Raw genomic sequence first — 25,230 nt, 5'->3', positions numbered from 1 at the left:
TCTGTAAAATTTTAATACAAAAATATTCACAAACAAGCGGGTGACAAAATTTTTCCCCGAACGCCTTTGAAAAAGGCCGTGTTCAATACAATTTTAAAACTACTTGACCAATTCATTTCAAATTTGGTATACACATTCTACATATAAAATACCTCCTTATAACAGTGAAATAAAAAAAATTTTTTTTTCTATCAAGGGTATTTGTTACTTACAAAATGGCGAACATTTTCGTGAAAAACAGCACCTTTTACTTCCAATGGCCGAAAAAATTTTTAAAATGAAAAAAAAAACCAATCTAAAAATGATAGGAGGAGGATTTTTTAATACTTTGACGAAATTCAAATGGTTTTTGATTTTAGATAATTTCAACTGAGATGTATTGAACACGACAAATCGTCTTTTTCCAAAGGCGCTCTGGAAAGAGCTCTGTCACCGGCTTTTATGCGAATATTTTTGCATAAAAATTTTACAGAATATTCTTAAAATCATACTCAATAATGTATAAAAGGTTTTAATAAATTTCCTCAAACCTCGTTTCTAAAAAAAATTCGTAAAAAAAGTGCATTTTTTTACGTTGAACTCCCCACCCCCGTAAGCTAGTAACTAGGGATTCATACATATTTTTCGCTTAAAATGTTTTACATGTATGAATAAACTTAATGTAGATCAAACTGTAAAATTTTCACAAAAAAAAATGTACTTAACTAATTTTTGAAAGTTTATTCAGAAAAATAAGTACAATCAGCGAATAATTTTTAAATTCATAGTATCTATTCATTGAATTTTTTTATGTTTTAATTTCAATTTAATAATTTTAATATTCAATTAATATGACCGGATAAAACGTAATTTCATTGAATATGTTCATAAATTATAAGAGTTCATGGATAAAAAAATTTTTATTAAAAACTCACATAAAATGATTGGAATTACCTGATTGATTAACAACAAAAGATATCAAATAATAGTACCATTTCGTTTTACCCGGTATGAAAATCTTGATTTCAATACTTCATTTCATTAATAAAACAAAATTACCGAAATAGAATAACCCAGTTAATTAAATTCTGTTAAAAATAATGAAAAAGCGAATATCAGAATGGAATTATGATAAAAAAAAAAAAAAAAAAGGTAATTAAAGTTCACTATCAACTTTACTGAGAAATTTGAGAAATATGCTGGCTCGTACCATGGGGATGTAACAATAGATCAATAGATTCACAAAAAAACTACGTTAGAATTGCCTATTAATATAAAATTGCCTATTAATGAATTTTGATAAAAATTATTCATTTTTTGATCTATTTAAATACTATATGTTATATTAACCAAAGTGTTAAAATATTTCAGCGCGATTAAATTAGTGAGTTAAAGTAGTGATGAAAATTGTCGTTGCAAAACTTCACACACGAAATAGGAAAAAATAAAAAATTCTATTAAAATAAATAAAATTTGTTTCGCAATAGTATGATGAAAAATTTTTGATTCAGCTTAGAAAGTTTTACTTAAAGAATTTTTGTGTTTCAATTCTGGCCAAACGACTGTTTTCTTTTTAATAAGTTTTCAGTCCCTCAATGAACTCAATTAAATTAAAAATTATATATTTATAATATAAAATATTTCATAGAGGAGGTAATGAAACAGAAGGCGTTGCTCATTGAATAAAAGGCAAAGCATTAAGAGACCTCATACAAAGACGATTAAAATGGTTTAAGCTTTGTAAACGTTCATATCATTTTATTTGTAATACGCTCATTAGTGAGATTGCAAATTAATTCATTCAGATATTCTTGTACTCATTTATCAAAGTCCAAAATATTACTAGGATTAAATTTATAAATATTTTATTTTTTTAATTATTTTACCCAAGTTGAAAAAATTAACTTAAATGAACTAAACGTTATACTAAAACAATTGATTGAAACCCATCTAGGTTCATTTTTTCGACTCGGGTAATCACGTTTAAAATAATGTGTTAATTTTAGTAGGAATCAATATTGAAAATATTAATTCTAACAGTTAAATTTAAACTTTAAAACTAAACATATCTATGAATTATAGAGCAGTACTAAAACTCAATTTTTCATTTTATTTATATTATATTATTTTGTCTCTAAAAGCTGGCAGCATTCAAATATAGGGGAAGAGGGGGGGAGGCAAATTGGGCCCCTTAAGAAAAAAATGTTGATATCCTTAGTGTTTTTCTCTGGTTTTACTTTTTTTTAGTCCCTTGCCAAGTATTTGACCTCAATTTGCTCTGTTCATTAAAAAAGAAAAATTGAAAATGTGGGGCAAAATAGGCCACCTTCAGAAAATTTTTATAATATGAGTTTTTCAGCTCGTTTTACTTTTTTTGGCCTTTTACTGAGTTTATGGTATTAATTTTTTTGTGTATATCGAAATTAAAAAATTGAGAAAAGTGGGGTAAAACGGGCCCCCCAAAAAACTCAATATGTTTCTTACTTGTTTTATATTTTGAATTTTTTTATTATGTATTCAGTATAAAAAATTAGGATAACAATAGACCCTAAAAGCCATAAAAGTCATCCCTGCAACTTCCCGCTAGCTCCATCCTAAGCGCTCCACATTTCACGCCAAAAGCAATAATAAATCAATTAAAAAATGTCGGTGTAATTTAAAAAAAAAAACGCGTTTTTTGAATTATTTCGACAACGGTATCTCTCAAACTAATCAACCAATTTCAGTCGCGTTAACGGCGATCAACGCGGGTTTCTAAGCTTAAAAACCGATCAGTTTTTCGAATCGATTGGTGAAGCCAATAAAAATGTATCACAAAAAAAAACAATTTTTTAGAATTTTTTTGACGATATCTCACAAATGAATTAACCGATTAAAAAAAAAATTAAAGGCATTCTATGCAGTCTTTCTAGAACAAAAAGATTATTTATCACTAACCAAATAATCGGACGTGAAATTTCAAAGATATGTTACAAAAATACTTTTTTTAATTTTTTAAAATTGAATATTTCTCGAACTATTCAACCGATTTTGACGTTATTGGCGGCGATTGAAGTGATTTTTTAAGCTCTAAAAATCATCCCGTTGAATCAAAAACGATCCAGGAATAAATGTCGGAGTTATGTAAGAAAAAAAAAACACTTTTTCCCTGATGTTTTGTTCACGATACCTCACAAACGAATCGACCGATTTTGATCGCGTTGACGGCAATCGATGCAGTTTTTTAGGCCTAAGAGCTGATTAGTTTTTGAAAACGATTAATTCAGCAGATTAAAATGTATTAAAAAAAAAAACATTTTCTGAAAATTTTATTTTCGAGATTACTTAAAATCTATTGGTCCGAATTACCTTAAATATTCTAAAATATCTATGGGCAAAGAAACTCTTTCGATTGCTGTCAATCCCGTTTGAATCGGTCGAGCCGTTTCAAAGTTATGAGAGGTTTACGTTCATACAGACACACACACACACACACACACACACACACACACACACACACACAGAGCATTGCAAAAATAGTCAGGGAAACTTTTGTAAAATAAATAGTTTTTTAACAAAAAATATAGTAAATAATGCTATTTAACTCGCGACCTAGTTCGTACTTTACTTATATAATTTTTCCTATAATTCAAAAATTCTAGAACACGTTTAACTGAAAAATATTATTTGGTTTTTAAAGTCTAATCAGCCCATTATACCTCCCAAACACTTCGAGAGTTGAAAATGTTGGGGGCCCATTTTGCCCCCAAATATTTTTGGATATTGACAATTTTAGGGGGCCCATTTTGCCCCCCCCCCCTTCCCCTATAAATATTTATCTCTACTACTTTTCTCACTAAACCAAACAATTTACAGTTGAAAACTAAAATTTAAATTAGTGAATTTCATAATGTTTACCAAGTCATATGTAGCATATTTTACATTATACAGAATGGAGGAAAGAAGTAAAAAATATATATTTACTTTGTTGTTCTCAAAGTCACATCATTTAAACAGACATAATATATTTTAATGCGTGTTTACCCAATCGAAAGAAGTTATTTTGAACTAATGCGAAGAGAGGGTTGAAAACTATCAGTTTTTGCCCTCTGGATAAATCTGGCGTGTTGCTGTCAGCCGCATTTGTTTCTGACCATTTAATTCTGTCAAAATCGTATTTAGGTGTCATTTTAATCAACCAAAATGAAAGTTGAATGCATATACGTTATTTATCTTAAATTATGTACTGTTTTGCGAGTTAAAACATCAAAATTAATGCTTCAATGTAGAAAATTATTCGTAATCAATCTTGTAAACTGTTGGTAAAACTACTATATGTGATCGTTAAATAACGATAATTATCTATAATTAATAACTGTGAGAGAAGAAATATTTATTTTTTCACCTTTTTTTTTAAGCACTAAGGTCGCGTACTTAATGCGTAAAGCATTAAGTACCTCAACGGTACTTAATGCTTTAAAGTAGAAAATACATTAAATTAAAACACTTTGCATTTGAGGTGTCGAGTGATCAAGCTTCCACTTCTTATTTGATTGAATTCAAAAGCAAACATATTTGTATAATAGATTCATGAAATCAAACTTGATGAAAATAACTGACATTGGATTCCTTTTATATAGATAGATCTATTAGAACCCTCTGAGAGTAACTCTACTGAGTTTATCATCGGTATAATCTAATTGAAACACTCGAATAGTTCAATCAAGTTGAGATTAAGACAGATATATTTATCCAACAGAAGTGGCTTCTCTGAAAATATGCAATTAAAAAGTAGAAAATATTTTTCTTCAAAATGGAGTTTTTTGTTTAACCCGTTGAGGACACATGGGGTCCAGTGGGCCCCAGACAAACTTTAAGGCAATTTTAAATTTAGAAGGAGATTTATAAATGAGACAGTCTCATTTACGACTTATTTCATTGATATTCTTGAAGATATTTCTATTTTTTTATTGTAATAATTATAATAAAAAAGTTTTATGACAAAAAACTAAATCTTTCTATATTATTTTGCATGTTTAAAAGTCTTATTCTCATTTTAAGCGACTGACCGAAATTCGTATTTCGGTATTTTTAAATAATTAGAAATTAAAAATAACTAGTAAGATATTTAGAGGGAATGTTATATTAAAGTTTGGTGCCAATTGTATTACGCGCCTCCTCCTCAAGATCACCAAACGTAGTACCCTGACTTTAGCCCAGAATTCACTTATATAATGAGTATTAATAATAATTATCAAGATTCAGATTTTGCTGCAGAATTACGAAGATTAAAAAGGAAATTAGAAAAACAAGATGATGAAATTAATTATCTACGAAGAAAGCAACGTAAGTTCAATAAAAGTGACAGGCTGGTTATGTTTTATGTCATTTTAGTTTAGCAAATAAATTTTGCTTTTCTATATCCTTCAAGTAAGGTCTTTTACGTTCAAGTAACGCATATTAATATATTTAATTGCTTTCAATGAACAAGTTTTCATTAAAATATTATAATCAAATATTGTGCAAGTCACTAAATACTTTCTTTCACAAAGTTAACTAGTGTCAAGTACACTTAATTAATTTTAACCAATAAGTTTGGTTTGGAATAAATTTCCTATAGTATTTACTTGGTATAACAGGTAACTCTAGAACCCGATCTCGCTCAAAATCGAGTTCAAGATCCAATAGAAACAGGTCCAACTCAACTGTCCGTTCCCACCACCGCTCCCATCATCGTTCTCACCGCCGCTCTCATCACCGTTCTCACCATCATTCTAATCGCAATCGGGATGACTCTTCTCATCGAAATCGTCGCCGTTCTAGGTCTTCATCAAGAGATAGACCTAAAAGAAATCCTATTATTGATATTTCTTCGACTTTGTCTTCTCAATTATCAAAAAATTCCAAGTCAATTCCTATTGTAAGCGATCCATTGACTAATCCGTCAAATAATAATTCATCAGCTGTAACAACTACGATTTTACAACCAACTGTTCACCAGTCTACCTCATCTAGTGCTCAAATAGCTGGTGATTCGGGTGTTTCACAAAATGAATCATCTTCTGATCCTCAATCAACCACTCCGCCTGTCGCTAATTCAGCAACTGATAACTCTGCTGTTACTCAAAAAGAGTCAAGTGAGCCATCTTTTGTTCCAGAAATTTTGGAGGCTATGGGGAAACCTCTAGATTCAGATAACCAACGTGCTTCTGCTCTTCATAATGACATTATTGTTCGTTGGAAAGATATTATCAAGAAAGGTTTACCAGAAGAAGAGAGAAAAAATCTCTTCAAAAAACATCATACTCCAGAAAATTGTGTTATTTTTGAACCTCCAAAATTAAATGCTGAAATTAAAGCCTCCGTTTTAGAACCAATCATTACAAGAGATAACAAAATAGTGGATAAACAACGTAAAGTTTCCGTTTGTTTATCCACATTGGGTTCTATGCTGTCTAATCTCCTTAAAGGTGTTACTTTAGATTTACTCACTTTAATTTCTAATTTGAGTGATATGGGACGCATTTTTGTAGACCTTCAACGGGATGAAATCTTAACAAGACGTTTAATTATTTGTTCTAATCTCGATACATCTATGAAAGAAACATTAAATGCTACTACTGCTGATGAGTGGTTATTTGGAAGACCTTGGTGAAACTCTGAAGACCGCCAAGTCTCTCGAACGTTCTTCTAAAGATCTTAAACCTCCATCTAAGGCAACTTCGAATTTTATCCCACGAAATTCAAAAAACTTGAAGGGTCCCCGTCGTCAACCTTACAACCAACCGCCTTCGACGTTGGGGCAACGCAAACCGTACAGCCAGCTTCCAAAAAGCTCAAGTTACCGTCAGCCGATTAAAAAACAGGGGGGGGGGGTCAATATCCTCCAGGAAACGCCGATAGTCGAACCGGTAAGTGCGGTTGCAGGAAAGTTAAAATACTTTTTGCCTGTTTGGAAAAAATTATTTCCGGATAATAGCATTTTATCCTGGATAATTGGTTATGAAATCCCTTTTAGTAAGACACCCAAACAATCATTTATACCAAAGGAACCATGTTGGTCCAAAACAGAATTTACTCAATTTACTGATCACATTAATGAACTTTTAGAAAAAGGAGCTATTCAACATTGTCAGGAATGTGATGGCCAATTTATTTCGAGTATTTTTTTTACTCCTAAGCCGGATGGTTCTAGTCGTTTTATCTTAAATCTTAAAAAATTAAATAAATTTATAGAAACTGAACATTTTAAGTTAGAAGATATTAGAACTGCGAGGGATTTATTACGACATCTTTGTTTTATGTCTACTTTAGATTTAAAGGACGCTTACTATTTAGACGCTATAAAAAATTCGTCTAAATATTATCTAAGATTTATATTTAATGGGGTTTTATATGAATTTAATTGTTTACCATTTTGTTTAAATACAGCTCCATATGTTTTTACTAAGTTAATGAAACCTGTTATTTCTCTTCTAAGAGAAAGAGGTTACTCTTCTGTTGTTTACATTGACGATTTTTTACTAATTGGTTATAGTTTGCGTGAATGTTTACTAAATGTTCAACAAACGATTTTATTATTAGAAAGTCTTGGATTTATTATTAATAAACAAAAAAGTAAGCTTGAACCGTTACAAAAACGAAAATTTTTGGGCCTCATATTAAATTCTGCTGATATGAAAATTGAATTACCAGAATCAAAAGTTATTAACATGATTAACCTTCTTAATAAGTTCAGGGTTAATTCCTATCATAAAATCAGAAATTTTGCATCTTTTATTGGCGTTTTGGGGTCTTTATGTCCTGCGGCTAAATATGGTTGGGTTTATATAAAAAGTATAGAACGAGAAAAATTTGTTGCTTTGGAAAAAAGTAATGGTAATTACGGGGCATCAATTGTTTTATCTTCTTTAGTAAGTGATGATCTTGATTGGTGGAAGAAAAATGTTAACAAGATTTTTATGCCAATTAGAAGTCATAAATTTGTATTAGAAATTTTCTCAGATGCTTCACTGACCGGTTAGGGTACATGTTGCGGCACTAGTAAAGCTCATGGTTTTTGGGATAAAAATAAACGTCATAATCCAATTAACTTACTGGAATTACAGGCTGCATTTTTTGGTTTAAAATGTTTTGCCAGTAACTTAAAAAATTGCGATATACTTTTGCGTATTGTTAATACTACAGCTATAGCTTATATCAATCGGATGGGTGGAATTCAATTTAAAAATCTTAGCTATACTTCAAAATTGATTTGGCAGTGGTGTGAGGAAAGAAACATTTTTATTTATGCCTCTTACATCAGTTCAAAAGAAAATGAAATACAAAACTAAGAAAAATTAAATTTTGGATTTTTTATGTCCAAAAAACCAGCTGATCGTGGAACTAAAAAAGACAAATTTTAAGGTGCTTACTTTTATAATTTTCTTGCATTAACATGAAAGCCATATAATTGATCTAATCTAATTAATAATTTAAAAAACATCAATGTTCATTTACTTACTTCTAAAATGAGTTATGTAGAATATTCTTAAAAATTAGCAATACTAACTTTAGATATATCCTTGCTTGTTTCAGGTAAGGATCAAAGTTTCGCCAGTAATAACGTGGGTAAGTTTAATTCTGAGGATTCTACTGTTGGTTTGAATTAAGCTTATGTATTCACATATCACGGTAGCTAGTATGCTTATAAGACAAAATTTCGTAATTTTCTTTTAAACTCTAGTGAATGTAACCCATTAAGAACTTATTACAAGAAAAATATTTAGAAAACATTGTCTCTATAAAAATTATATTCTTTGATAAAAGGAAAAAAAAATAGTAGTTTGTCAGTGTAAGACCATAAAAAAAGTTAATTCAATCAGGACAAATAAATTTGAGCAAAGAATTTTATAGTACAGAATCAAAGAGTTAAGTGAACAAACTGCGAGGTACAGATGGATAAGAACGGTAAATTGCGAGCAATCTAACTGATTAAGCTCTGTGGGTGTAATCCCAACGGCGTTTCGTCCGATACTGTTCATGGAATGAACCAAAAGCGTGAAAGATGAGCGACTATCGCGTGATGAAAAGAGAACAAATACCACAAAGAATTGAAGTCTTGTCTACTAAAAGAATTGGAGCTTAATGTTTTTGACTTTTGGACAAAATATAAATGAGTACAATGGATACATCTCATTTTTACAACGAAATTATGTTACATTATAGTCGTTTTCTCTAAAACTAATATAATAAAATGTTAGCCTGAAAACAATAACTTCCTAATTTTCACAATATTTCTAACTTTTTTAACGAGCAGTTAAACAAATATTTTCCTCTTTTTATTGGAATCGTTATCCAAGCTTTTTTTTCGTTTTAGAAGCATTTTAGTGATTCCTTTCTTTGCCTGTAGAACATTGTTGACTCAAATTTTACTTTTTGCCCCTAGCTTCTACGCGTAGATAAAATCTCTCCTGAATTGTTATTATAATAATTAGCCGAGCTATGAGTTAATGAACTATTTTTGTTTCGTTGTTACCAATGTCTTATTATTTATTTTTTTCAAAAAAATATTATAGTGATTCACATTATTTTCATGTACATTTTTATAAACTTATGAATTTAATAAACTTAAAATATTCAAGGGTTTCTCTAATTACGAGATAAAAAATCATGAACAATAAATCTAAGGCCATATTACAGAAAGCTTTAAAAATTTCAGCAGAAAATAGTCCATCACTCAAGCTATACCTTTTTAAAATGTTCTCAATAGCAACTCACTACTTTTTATATAATGTGTGTCAAGCTGGTTAGAATATCATAGAAGTTGCTTTTGCCTGAAGCTAGACATGGTCTTTGTTTTGAAATTTTTTTATTTTCTTGCATTAACCTAGACAATTAGACAAGTTTAAAACTTTTTGAATAAAAACTGAATCCAAAAAAAAATCAGTTTTATAATTGTATCTAATCGCTTATTGCATGAGTGATATTTTCGAAAAATTATTTTATTTTTATCACTCGCCAATCAATTTCAAAAAAGCTTTATAAATTTTTGGTTTTTTTAATCATTTCTGTTTAGTTAAAAATAATAATAAACAGTTTTCTTAAGTGGCTGAAACTATTTTTCCGCTATCCTGATTACACATTGCACAAATTTTCCTACCTCAATTACGCAATCGAATCATCTCTCTAACTGTGTTGATTTTACATGTATTTCTCAGTGTTTACTACATAAAATATTTATTCAACAAGAATCTTCAAGAGTAAGAGAATAACTAAAGTATCGTGATTACAGTACTGCCTCGTAGAATACAACTGCAGTGCGCGCCTGATAAGATACTCATTTCTATCCTTAAAACAGAATCTATTATTCTTATTTTAAAGAAAATAGTTCGAATAATACGCTTTTTTTATATATTACTTTCCATTGTCATAAGATTGTTTTGATAACTCCAATTTATCTACAAAAATGTTGATGAAATTGTTTATTATAATGGAAAACGGCAATTCTTTCTATCTTCAGTAACTATAATTTATTTTTGAGCAGATAAAGTAAGTTTTTTTATTGAACTTCGCTAATGGGATAAGGTATTTCTATAATTTCATCATTTATATTATGAATAGATCTGAATAATGATATTAATTTTACTATTAAATAATATGAACATTCAGAAACGAAAAGAAAATCGTAGAAAAGTTACATTTCTATAGAACACTACGTCAAGTCGTGATTTTACAGATTCAGCTTTAATTTTATATTCTCAAAATGTGCTTAAGATTTCTCATAAAAGTTGTGAAAATACTTATTTGAAACTCCAATTTTTTCAGTTTTTTATTTGTGGTGTCTCAAACGGAATTCGTGATGGGCGTAAAGGTTATGAAATAATTAATTAATTAATTATGATTATTAAAATTCATATCAAATTTTATTAATTTAACTCAAATGATTTCAAAAATACTCAATATTATCTTTGTTTGATTATTCTAAATAATGTAAATTCTAAAAAATGTATTGAAATGTATTTACTGATTTTTGTGTTCCTAAAATGACTAAATGAACTTTATATAAATACTAGCTGTTACCCGCCCGCTCCGCTGGGCACTTTATAGAATTGTATTTTTAGATCTAGACTTGAAATTTAATTGGGGTATTGTTTTGACTTGCACAGATTCCAAATTTCATTGGAATGGCCTGTACCTTTTATCCATGTGATTATTCTATATAGCTAGTATCCAGAAACTATTGTTTGGAAATGAGAGATTTTCATTGTTAACGCTCCCGCAATCCCTTTTGGGAGTAGAAATCGAGAAAATCCATTCTTACACAGAGAAAATTTTATAGTAAAGTTTATTATCTAGTTATGTTAAAATCTATTAACTGAATTCGATAGTAGTAAATATTATTTAAATAATTAAATGAACCATTTGAATTGTAGTATTTACCATCCTGATGGTAGCTACTACTATTATGATGGTAATCAGTAATAATAACTGTTATTATTTTTATTAGTTACTACTATTAACAAAATCGTAATTCCTAATATAACCTGATGGTTGCAGTTACCATCAGTAATAATAATAACTGCTTTCTAAGCTAGTAAAAAATATTAAAAAAATTATGAATCTGCGTTACTGTGGATGCATTTCTGAATAAACTAAAAGCAGCTCTAGTGCAGTGTAGTACACAAAAAATCCGGATTAAATTAGGATTCAAATTATATTTATAAATTTTTATTTGTCTAAAACAAGTTTCAAAGCCAAATTTTTCAAAAAGAATTTGAAATTTCCAAAAAAATTAAAATTTTTAATAAAATTCAAATTTAAAAAAAATATTAAAATTTGAAAAAAAATTTTAATCCTCAAAAAAATCAAATTTTCAAAAAAAAATTTTGAAGGGAATTTAAAATATTTTAATATTTCAAAGAAAAAAATGTACATCAGCTAAAATATGGATGTAAATAAAGGATTTAATTAAGTAAATTTATATTATTTTTTTTTTCAGAATTTTTACAATCTGAGATGGTTACAGTTACCATCTTTGATTGTAACGGTTATAATTTATAATAATTACAATTATTATTTTCGATAGTAATCGTTACCATTATTAATAGTAACTATTACAATTGTCAATGATACCACCTATCATTTTGTTACTAATTAATTTTATTACCATTTTAGATAGTAGGAGTTACTATTTTTGTATAGTAGGTAGTATAATTATTTTTTCTCCGTGTAGCTGAACTTGACATCATACGCGAAGATTCCTACCAAATTTAGAGTCTGCAGAAGTTACAGTTTGGAAATTAAAATTTTAGATTTTAAAACCCGACCCCGCAATCCCTATCGAAAGTAGAATTTTTTGAAATCTGTTTCGAGTTGATCTTCTCATGACAAATAAAAGATTCCTACCAAATTTACAGCTTTTAGAAGCTATATTTTGAAAATTAAGATTTTTTATTGTTAACACCTACCCCTGCAATCCTTATTGGGGGTGGTTCGTCGTAAAATCCGCTCTTAGACTATTTCTACATCACATATAGAAGATTCCTATCAAATTCAGAGACTATAGGAGCTGTAACTTGAGAATAAAAAATTTTATAACTGTTAACACCCACCCTCGCAAACCCCTGTGAGGTGAGCTATCGTAAAATTCATTCGTATATTATTTCTACATCTCTTACAGAAAATTCCTACCCGATTTAGAGTATATGGGAGCTATAGTTTAAAAACGGGAATTTTTCATTGTTAACGCCCCCGCAACCCTCTGTGGGGTGAGATATCGTAAAATTCGTTTATAGATTATTTCTACATCACTTATAGAAAATCCTTCCAAAATCTGGAGTCTGAAAGAGCTATAGCTTGAAAATAAAAAATTTTCATTGTTAATACCCACCCCCGCAACCCTCTCTGGGGTGAGATATCATAATATTTGTTTATAGATTATTTCTACATCTCTTACAGAAGATTCCTACCGAATTTGGAGTCGATAGGAGCTATAGTTTGAAAAAGGGAATTTTTGATTGTTAACGCCCCGGCAACCCCCCTTGTGGGTGGAATTTCGTAAAATTCGTTCGTAGCTGACCTCTACTTGGCGAAAGGAATATTCCTGCCAAATTTCAAATCTCTAGGTCTTATAGTTCCAGAGATATCGTGATGAGTGACTATATCTATAGAAAGTCTCCTATATATATATATATATATATATATATATATATATATATATATATATATATATATATATATATATATATATATATATATATATATATATATATATATATAGATATATAGATTTTATAGTACTTATGTAACTCTAAAACTGTTATGCATCTTTTCCATTCTGCTTTCGCCTTGGCATCCCGTTGAATAAATAAAATATAAAATAAATATAAGTTATACTGTATAAATTAAAATTTTTTAACTGTTTTTTATTCGTCGAATGAAGTTTATATATTTTTTGGCATTACCAAATTATTATGAAATTAATAATAATTCATGACGAGTGACAATGAGACAGTGACAATTAAATAGATGTTAAATCACGTGAACTGCAATTGACATTTAAAATAATCATTGAGCCAAGTTTAAAATTTATCACATCAATAATAATTAAGTAATTAAGTCTCATTACATTAGTACTGTTTAAAATTAGAATTTATGTAAAGTACGCGAGAACAAGCGCGCCGAATAGGCTAAAATCATTCAAACATGAGTGCACTATATACTAATCTAGATTTTGTAGGCGAATTCAATTCATGAAGCTTATCTCGTTTCCAATGTAATGAACTTCATAGAAGAGCTTTCGCAGGATTTTATTCAATTGTTTTCAAAAAGTTTATTTTTCATTAGTACTGTAGTTTAATGCAATCATTGTTATTATTTTTCGACACCGTTTCAACAATTTTGTAGTCATAAAAAATATTAACTCTTTGAAGAATATCATCATTGAGTAACGCTAGAAAATAAAGAAAAAACTTTCATACATTTTTGCACCAACCTTTTCAATTGTAAATATATTCCTGTGCGTTTGCAATTCTGCCGTGCTCAGCGTAAAGAGAGTATCTTATGTGGGAATGCTCTACTATAATGTACCCTCTTTACGCTTAGCATGGCAGAATTGTTGTGGCGACATGTGCAGTGATTGCAATGTTAATCTCAGATTTAATACAAGTCACATTTTTGCTATATCTTTAGAGCTTTATATTTTTTTTTACATCCAGCAATATACTGTACCAACACGTTCAGCGTAAAAAGTTCACTTGTTAATTAAAACGCTAAATATAATTTTCTAAACTCTTTCATTTTTCTATCATGCAATACTTTTATTTGAAATATTATGTTGTATTGGTAAAGAGTATTTTGTAAAACATTTTGATCAAGCTTAGCAAACAATAGATAAAATAGTATTAAACAGAAATTATAGTTTTCCATCATGACACAAAAGGAAATGTTTTTAATTTTTAACGTAACAACTTGTAAAAATTTAATTTTTCAAAATAATTTTTAATAAAAAAAATGTTTTTCCTAAAACTTTAATAAAAAATTTTGTTAAAATTATGCAAACTCACCATTTTAAATATATCAGTTGTTAAATTTTAATTACATATTTATTACTCTTACTTTCTTCTTAATTTTGTACAGTGAAAAAAGCTCATTTATCAGTGAATCTTTTACTTAAATGTAGGCATTGACTTATAGTTAATTTTCCAGTAAATAAATGTCAACTGTTTTGCATCAGTGAATAGTAAGAATATATAGGGAGAAAAGGACTATGACACTACCTTGGAAAATCGATAGTCCATTGTACTGCCTTAAATTGCTCAATTTATATGTGTACTCCATCTTATTCTACTCGCTTTTCGATTACGCAAGTGCCGTGTGGAGAATTTTTAAGTACATGAACCAGAATTACAAGCCAGTTTATTTTGCAATCAATTAATGTTCACCCTTCAACCTTTGTTCTCGCTGTTACTAGATCAACTATATCACAAAAATGGAATAAAAGAAGAAAAAACAGTGTATCGACATTGATAAATTTGTTTTTTTCTTTTTTTTTTTTTTAATTTTTAACGTTAGAGTACAGTCAAAACAAGTGAAAAATAAATTCATTTTCACTTAGATACAAGTGTATGAAAACAATAAGCTTCTGCTTGTAATGCTTGTAGTTGTGTTGTAGCTCAACTATAATGACAAGAGTTTCTATGCAATAGTTTCTAATGATTCTGTGTTAATTATAATGCATAAGCTAAGATAGAGGCTCTAACTTTATTGGCTTCAACTCACTAACTTCACAATTATTATATACTACCATAGATGTAAATTAATTACATTGCACTCCGTAACTGTAACAAAAGGATAATTAATAAATTTGTAGAATTTCTTATAGAGTAAAAATTTTTTCATCTTTTGTTTTTTGATTGAACAAAGATAGAGTCAAATTCAAGCAGCTCCTGTATTTTTTGCTATACAACTTTTTCCTTTCAGTTCTAAACTCAATACTCCCCTATTGTGGTAGTGCTGAAATTGTCTTATATTGTATCACATTTGTCGAGGGATGGTGAAAAAAATCACAGAAAACTCTAATCGATACAACTGGTACTCTACTAATACCTCTCACTTACAAGTGAGTTAGTACCCAATTCTCTTGAATAAAACTCTCTAATTTTACTTTTGGCCTACGAAATGTTGATAAATGGAGTGTATTAGTTTTATTAAGTAAAAGAAAGATAGATTAAACTTTTTTACATGGAAGGAAACAAGACAGCCCAGGAAGAAATTCTCTGACATGGCCATATTTCGCCTGGTTTGGTTGTATATACTGGATGTATATACCCACATCAATCTATATATGAAATGTAAAAATAACATTATAGTTTTTCAATTTTTTATTTTTATAAAAATATGTACGTCATTTGACATATTGTATTAAATAAAAATTGATGAAACTAACAACCAATGTCAGATTATGTGATCAGCAAAAATAACATGCATGTAAAATTCTTAGTCCTTTGACTGAATAACAACATGTAAAGTTAAATTTTAGAAACCTTACAATGACTTTTTTCCCGCTGCCAAAAGGGATGATTGTCGTAAGGAAATTTTTAGTAAATGTTTTGAAGTTCAATAGACATCTCCTAAATTTCATGTTTCAAGAAGTCCTAGCTTATATACGTAAAAAAACGATGATTTTAAATATGCACCACAAATGATGTAGAAATCGGATTGTACGAGTGAGCTTTGGATTGATGTGATACAAATATTGTATCACCGTGATGTAGATTTTACATCACAGTGGAGTAAATTATACGTGCCCTATACGCATGCGCTTGAATATTGTATAGGTTATATTTGTTGTTGATGTTTCGTGTCGTATGTATTTTTTTATTTATTAAGAATTTGTTATAAAAAAACGTGAAAATAACATAGCCAATGATTTTGTATGTTCAATGCTAAAAGAATATTGTCTTGAAAAATTTATTTCAAGATTTGAGGGTACGTATATAACCGTCAAGTTAGTCCCATTTAAAATACAAAATACATTAGATACAAAAATTGTATCACCGGGTGATGTAAATTTAGGTTCACCTTTGTTGACTTCACAGGTGATACAATTTTTGTATCACCTGATGAGATTTTAAAGCCACTTTTTTTTTCATGTAAAAAAAAAAACATTTTTAGTAGATTTCATAGAAATCTAACTATTGTAATGGTCCTCATGACGGAACTTTTGAAAAATTTTGCTATATTCCGACTAAACTCGATGAGCTTATACATATATATATATATATATATATATATATATATATATATATATATATATATATATATATATATATATATATACGATATAACGCGGCTTGTCACGACGATAGCATCGCCAATTTACAACGGATCTTTACCAAATTCAACATACTTATTCTACAGATAGATACCGAAGTCAAGTTCGAAGATGAGTTTAATCGGTCAAGTAATTTAGAAATGCCAAGATTTATAAATATTCAAAATTATAAAAACTCATATTTCTTCACTTTCTAACTCAAATAACTTTGGAGTGGGATAACTTATTGAATCTATGTGAATTTCATCTGAAAGCTCTTTAAATAAGCTTCAATTTGAGTATCATATCATTTCTGTAGTCCCAAAATTATGTCTTATTCCGCTATGCTAATTATGAAATTTGCTATTGCATTCGTTTATAAAATTTTTATTTTATTTTTTCCATCAGAACACTTTCATTGTAATGATTACAATAAAAATCATACGTTAAAATTCAATCGTAATTTTGATTGATAAGTTGATTTTGAGTAATACTATGAAATCTACCTCCATTTCGGCTGCCGAATGGTCTTTTTTTTCATTCTACTTACCACTGACACAACCTGCATATGAAGTCAATTATCGCGAAATTCGTTTTTAGCCGATATCTAATTATTAAAAAGGAAAAATATTTAAATCAGTTGACCCTGGAGGCCATCCCTGAAATTTCCTGTTTTTCTTGAGATTCTATCAAATTTTATAGCTATCAGAACCGTATTTGAAGAATATGATTTTTTTTACAATTAACGACCCAGCACTCCTATGTGGGGGAGGAATTTCGTAAAATCCGTTCTTATCTGACTTGTAAGGTAAAAGCCCCAATAGATGATCATGTACCAGTATATGATCACTCCATGTATTTGTATACCTATATTTGTGAATACATATAAAAAAATGAGAAAGGGATGATAAAATCCAAAAAATAAGTAGCCTATAACTATCTACAGAAAATTCCGCGTCGAATGGTTGCAGTCATTCCGATAGATTCAGTAGTTTTGACGCGATGGAACGTCAAAGAAACCCTATTTTGCTTATATTACATACTAGCTGTTACTCGCCCGCTCCGCTGGGCGCTTTATAGAATTGCATTTTTAGATCTAGACTTGAAATTTAATTAGAGTATTGTTTTGACTTGCACAGATTCCTGATTCTATCGAATTGGCATGCACCTTTTATTCATGTAATTATCCTAGCTAATATTCATTGTAACTTTCAATGTGCAATCATTATTACATTCCTGTGTCTTTCTTACAAAAATGAATAATAATTGATATGAAAAAAAAAAATTTGTAATGAGCATTGAAAGTTTCAGTTAAAGAAATTGCAGGTCTCATAAGTGAACAAATCTGCCTAGTATATAAACATAACCAATAGAATTAAAAAATTTATTTTAAACAAATGACAATCTAATAGAATAAATTTAGTTGCAGAATTTAGAAACACGCTGCATCTTATGGTATAAATATTATTCTGATTGGTTCAATAGTTTTCGCATTATAACCGCACAAAAAAACCGGCTCTCGATTTATTAGTATAGATATCGATAAAGTTGATTGTTATTCAGATTTTTATTTTATCTAGCAAATAATTTGGAAAATATATTAAATTTTCAATGTAGTAGAGTATTTTAACAACTTACGAGGAAGAATATTTGAAGAATTGTTTTGTTTTTTTAAAATAAATAATTAATTACAAGAAACCTTTTAGTTCTCACTTAACATTGCTCAAAAGTCAGACTTTGGCAGTTGATATTAAAAAAAAACTTATTTTAATTTTAATTTGCACAGTTTTTAATATATTTATTTAAATAAATTCTTAGTTATTACCTAATAAAATTATAGGAATAATTTAAATGTTTGTTCGCTTCATAGATACTTGGTTATTCTCATTGCAACTCAGCTATTTCAATAGTCAAATAATTTATTGCCTTAATTTATTGAACCAATAACATTAGTATCAAAATTAAATTAAGTTTAACCTCTATGATCTCTTTTGAGTGTAATGCACACTCCATTAAACAAATTAGTTTGTGTATTAAATGTTGTTTAATTAAAGGTATGTTTTAGGTAATGTAAATGATCAAAACGCTCGTTACAAACATCCAAAAGAATATATTGAGGCAATTGAGGCTTGCCTCAGACTAACCCATAAACGTTGAATAATATAGAATATTTCGTTCATTATTTTTTAATTACGTTCAGAAGTATATTGCTGTAAAAAAAACTTTAATTTTTGAGGTCTTTGTAAAATTCGGAAATATTTCAAGACTCATTCGGTTCAGTAATTTCAAGAGATCAAGATAAAGAGTAGGCGAAACTGCTGAATTACGACATTTGCCTCTTGACATGACAAGAAGTGTTAGAGGATTTCCTTTTGCGACATTGCCTTATTACAGTGAATTTTACTCTCTCACCTCTATTAGTTATAAAATAAGAATATGTTGAACCCTAAGAAGTATTGCGGTATGTTTTATGTTAAGACTTTAACTGATGTAGTTTCCATTAAATATATCTAATTGAATTTTTAAAATTGCTCATTATTCTTGAAAAAAAAAAAATGAGTGAGCCTCACAGACATAAGATCACAATAGAAGTGAAACTTCTTTAAGCCACTTTAAATAAATAAACAGATCAATATATATAAATATATATTATAGCATTTCATTTATTCTCAAACAAAATAAATTTATTGGATTAATTATTCGGTTTTTAAGAATTAAAACAATTACACATTTTTTAATTAAAATTTAAATGAATTTATTTACAAGAATATTATGTTTACAACAAATGTAAGTTTTATTTTTCCTTTTTATTTTTTAGAATTATCATCTTATTTATTCTTTATTATTACTTGAATTATCAACAAATGTTATCAGCGGCTTGTGATAGCTAAAATGTGAAATAAATATTTTTGTCTGTATTCTATTTAAGTATCTCGAAAAAACCGCATCTATTGTTGTCCCATGTTTTGTCGTTGGTTCATTTAGATTATTATTTATCGATAAATCAAATTTGGTCTTTAAAAAATCAACCAAAACGGCCGATCACTCCGATGAAAAATTTACGTTAAAATCTCCACTAAGGATTATAGGTTTTTTTTCTAAGTCTTGATTAAGCTCTTCCGCAACAGCAGCCGAAAATGGTAGTAGTGCACGATGAATAAATTTTATTATGTCTGTGATATGCTTATTCGGTGATATATAAATTGATACTAGTAAAATTGACTGGCCATTTTCCGTTGTACATTCAGCGGCACAGATTTCTCCTACAGCACTGAGTTGTACTCCAAGTGCCTGTATATTATGTACTAAAATGTCCATTGATGGTGTTACAATGTGTGTTGTATCGTTATCATTTTGATAAATAGCTTCACCTCCAGATCTTATATTAGGGCGTTTATATTTAACTACACAATTAAAATTAGGAATGGAAATGTCTTCATCATTATGAGTTCACGTTTCAGACAAAAGTAGAATATTTGAATTAGCAGGTACTTTGTCGATAATGTCATTGTTATGGGCTTGTAAACTTTGAATATTCAAACTATAAATTGACAAACCAGGCTTTTTAGTGATAAATTCAAGTAATTGTGATTCTAATGTCACTAATGGGTTTAATGACAGTCTTTGAAGCTCAAGTTTTAACGGACGAAGTGCAGCTGGCTCTGTTCGCCCATGATAAAAAGTAGCCGTATTATTTTTTGTAACGATATATAATTTTTCAATCGTAGTAACTCTCGATAAAGCAACCTACAATAATTATCATTTACTTACCAGGATTAAGAAAATATAATGATGAAATTATTAACACGAATGTATAAACAGGAATTGAGAAATTTATATTTGAGTCAACACGTGTAAATATATATACACCCCACTATACCCCAAAACTATTTACACAAAATAATTAAAAAATATAATGAAAAATAATTTTCCAGGAATAAATTTTAATATATATATCAAATAAGTGTATTTTTCATGTATTTATAAGTATTTACGTATTAATTTGTGCATATATTATATTACATGCATATCTATACTAAAACGTTTTAAATAAGAACGGTTTGCGACAGCTGATATACACATATACATATAATATATACACACACATTATATATATATATATATATATATATATATATATATATATATATATATATATATATATATATATATATATATATATATATATATAAGTAACGTGGTGGAATTACGACGCACGCGCACTGCACTCGTCCACTCTACTTGACTCTCCTTAACCCTCCCCACTCTTTAAAATATATAAGGCTTGCTCAGCTTGCTATACAAGCGATTTCCCCACTCACCTACTCTAAACTTTCACTCAATGCTTCTCCTCTAGCGCTATTTCCCCTTTTCCGCCTCAAATCGTTCAATTTTATCCTCCGTAAAGAAGTTTCACTTCAAAAAAAAAAAAAATAAAAAGCTGTGACCGCAAAATGAATGTGAAAAAAGGTGATAAAAAATAATTATTAGAATAGCTCCATCTTAATTAGTTGAGAGTAATACAATGCTTAAAAAGCGTTGTGTTATGAAGCGTGCAATTTTCTAAATCGGCAATTAGTTAACCTTTCGTAGGTCGCATAATGAGCGCGGCAGCGCCTTTTTTGCATTGTTTTTTTCTCGAAATTGAGTTCATTAATTATTTTGAAAAAAATTAAGTGCATTCTTTTAACCTTTTTGAAAATTGTGACGTTATTAATAAGCATAAAAATATGTACAAAGTAATGTAAAAAAGCAATTTTCGGAAATTGCCGCCCGGTGCGAGTGAGCCTCCGGGAGATTTTCTAACTGCTCTGTTGCCAAATGTCGTTACCGCTACTATTTTAGTCTGTTTTACCGCATATGAAGTACAAAAATAAAGTAACGGTTAAGGTTAGTTTTTAATGTTTATATTATAACTTATGTGTTTTGTTTAAAATAATGTAATAATTACACTCGTATTCAATATTATTTATATAAAAACAACAATAAAAATACAATTGATAAGTAAATTATTTTATAATATATCATACTAAAATTAACAGATGTCTGGCTTTATATATTACTAATTATTTAAATAAAAAAAAAAAAAAAACAAACAAAAAAATTTTCAGATAAACAAATTAAAAAAAAAACAATGAATGCCAATTTTTTTAATTATTTTTTTTTTTAATAAGAATTAATTATTACATGTGATAAATTTTAATCAAAGATTGAATTTAATTATAATTTTATAATCTGGTCCTAGATGTTAAATTTAATAATGTCACGTGTGATAAAAATAAAAATTGCAGAATAAAAATTTTATTATTCAATTAAATTTATGATAAAATATAAAAATATAATTATATCTAATAATAAAACATTGAAAAAATATTTTTGTCTCACGAGGAAATACTATTAGTTTACATTTGGCAACAGCGCGTACGTTTTAACACGGCGGCGGAGCGCTCACCATGTGACCGAATTAGTTCGGAAAAGACACGCTACCAACGAAGGGTTAAAGGAATATTTGAAAGTTTGTAATATTTTTGACAGGGTATTAAAAAAATTTGTTGTACCAACAATTCTCCAATGAATGAAATGAATAAATGAGTATTACTCTTGCTTATTGAAGTCATACCGTGATCGGAGATGTATGAGTGTAAGAGAAGTGAATAAATGATGAAGAAATTAATAAAAAGAATATGAAAGAGAACAGATCGCAAAATGGGAGAATTTAATTGCTTTGCGATTCCCAAGTCAATTGTTGTCCTACCGAAGATTAATTGATATTCAGTTGATAAATTCCTCAGTATACACGGCTCCGATATATGGAGAAATAGAGAATGAGAAAAATAGAAAATACTCCACAGGATTATGTTATGTATTTGCTAATTTGTTGGAATTAAAAACTGATGCATAATTAAATAGGTAAATTGTTTATTGGAGTATTTTGAATCAGCATTTTCAGGTCTGCAAAAATGAATATAGAGTACACAATAGAATTCCATTGTACTTGTATAGAGGAATTAATAATACGAAAATAGTAACAAAAACAGTAAAACAATACTTTTAAATACAGAGTAATCACAGTTAGTAGGGCCAATTTCATTTTGTTAATTGCCGTGGTTGCAGCAAATTGTCGAAATGAATCGAAGCGCCAACTCGCGAATAGGCGCTTGTTTTATGCAAATTCAATTCGTAAGTTTCAATGCGCAAATAGAGATAACAACTGGGTCATCGACGTCCAGTGGGCATTGTTGGTCGATGTGTCATCTCGTATACACGAAATATACCAAAATATGTAGTATGTAAATTGTACATACACACTATACAAACGTATATACAAATGTATGAGAACATCCATTATAAATTCAGAGAAGTATTTAATATTCCCTCTGCATGATTTAAGAGTAATCATTTTCGCAAGGCTATATTTAAGTAACTATCATGAAAATTATATTTAAAGACAAACATTTTTATCAAGGTATCCATAGATTTGTTTACCTCTAAATTTTTTCAAATAATGTATTTGCTTATTTCATATTTAGGGGGGGGGGCAAAATGGGGTACTTAAGAAACCGTTATGATTTTAAGGACTTAAATATGCTTATTTTTCTCGTTTTCAGTCGTAATTGAAGGAAAATAATCAAATTTCAAGTTTCCGTAGAAAAAAATTTCTTTTTTTTTGCGGGTAAAATGGGGTACCCCCTGAAAAAGTGAAAAAAAAATTTCATTATCCGAAAGTGAAATGTCGTTAAAAAAATAACATTTTCTTATCGATAAGTCTACGAAAAAACCCAGAGAGATGAACAAATCACCCAAAAAAGAAACATTGTTATAGTTGACGCAATATACTCCTAACAAAAATTGAGGTAGCAAAAAAAATTTTTTAATTTTGTAGTAATTTTTGACGGGTTTCGCTTGAGTAAAAATAATATCAAGATAAAAAAAAAAGAGTTCCCTTGAGAAGATTCTAATTTTTGGATCTCTCGGTAAAAAATTTTTTAGACATAGTTCTCACGCAATTCCAAGCAATAGCACGAAAAAAAATATTCGTAATTTTTTTTGCACTCTCTTTCTTGGTTTAGGGATTCAGGAAAATTTTTTCAAGTTGAATGATCTTGTAGGCCTGAAGATCTTACTTTTTAAATTAAATATCTCACAAGCCCACCAAATGATTTTGAAGAAATTGGCGGCCTCTGACACAGTTTTCTGAGCATTGATAGTTAAATTATGACATCAAAAATTATCCGAGAATGAATTTCGAAGTTATTTGAAAAAGACATTCTTTTAGAATGGTTAGTTTACACAGAAAAAAAGGTTCACTTGAGCCAAGAAAACATTTTTCTTCCTAATTATTTCCTTGAGCGAAAAAAAAATTTTCTTTTTGACACAAGAAATTTCACTTATTCCAACAAAATTAACTCTCTTGTTTTAATGAATATGTATCTTGATCCAAAAAAATTTATTTAAGTCAAGAAAATCTTCTTGTTTTGAGAAAATTCAGCCTCTTGCTCCAAAAAATTAAATATAATGATAGAAGTAAATTTTCATTAATATTTTTATTGATTAACATATCAAATGGGAAGATCAAATAATGTTGAATCGTTTTTTTCCATTCAATATGTATAATTGCACGCTAAAATAATATAAAATGGGTATCAAATATTCAAGAGAAAAATTTTCTCAAGGTGAGAAAATTTTTTTCTCAGCTGCAGTAGGTGGCACTGCTTCCCTAAAGTATCTAAAAATCTTGATCAAATGTAAAAATTTATTGCATCAAGTATTTATGATAATTTATATTAAAAAAAAATTACTTCCACCAAGAATAGAATTTAAAGAAAAATTTTTATTTCGGGCAACACAACTTCAGTCTTCCTTCAGACACCTGAAAATTTTCTTGAGCCAAGAATTTTGTTCTTCAGTCAAGAAATTTTTCTTTCTGTGTAAGATTTTTTTTCGACACATTAAAGGTTTACACTCACATACACACACGCCGACAGATATCCTCGTAGGAATATTAAGAACTAGTTCCTAGGACCTTAAAAATGTGAAGATCAGATTAGAACTTGATTTTCGAAAACTGGCATGGAACCAATGACTCCCCGATTTTTTTTTTTTTTTTAATCATTCATTTGTAAAGCGAGAACTTAAAAATTTAGAAAAAGTAATCGTAGATGTGAAAAAAAATTTATTACGATGCACAATGACGATAAAAATTACTGTAAGAAAAGTTAGAAAAAAAAATTTTTTTGTTTTTTTAATTAAAAAATTTTTTTTTCTTTTAAATTGTAGTAAATGAAGTTAAAATATATTTTAGGAAGCTGAAAGGGCTTTTTGGAAAAAAAAAATTTTCTTACGAAATTTTGGAGGACCCCATTTTGCTCTCCCTACCCCCTATATAAATATTTATCTTACTATTTAATTAGATCTCTCTACGAACAGTTTTTTATTTTAAATTAAGTTCTTGTAAACTGTCTTGATTCTAATTTCCT

The 25,230-nt window shown here is 28.7% G+C and overlaps 1 protein-coding gene across 5 annotated transcripts in view; it reads left to right on the top strand.

The window, feature by feature from the left end:
* Window positions 1–25,230, top strand: part of LOC123261000 (agrin-like) — a 336,839-nt gene that overhangs the window by 158,529 nt on the left and 153,080 nt on the right. For all 5 annotated transcript variants that reach the window (XM_044722428.1, XM_044722426.1, XM_044722429.1 and 2 more), the window contains one exon: window positions 8,536–8,568. In XM_044722428.1, the coding sequence (XP_044578363.1) occupies window positions 8,536–8,568 (33 nt within the window). The remainder of the gene's footprint in view (window positions 1–8,535; window positions 8,569–25,230) is intronic.

Source organism: Cotesia glomerata, linkage group LG3, assembly GCF_020080835.1.
Source record: "Cotesia glomerata isolate CgM1 linkage group LG3, MPM_Cglom_v2.3, whole genome shotgun sequence".
NCBI classification, from domain to species: Eukaryota; Metazoa; Arthropoda; class Insecta; order Hymenoptera; family Braconidae; genus Cotesia; species Cotesia glomerata.
This window is presented reverse-complemented; position numbering and strand designations above follow the sequence as displayed.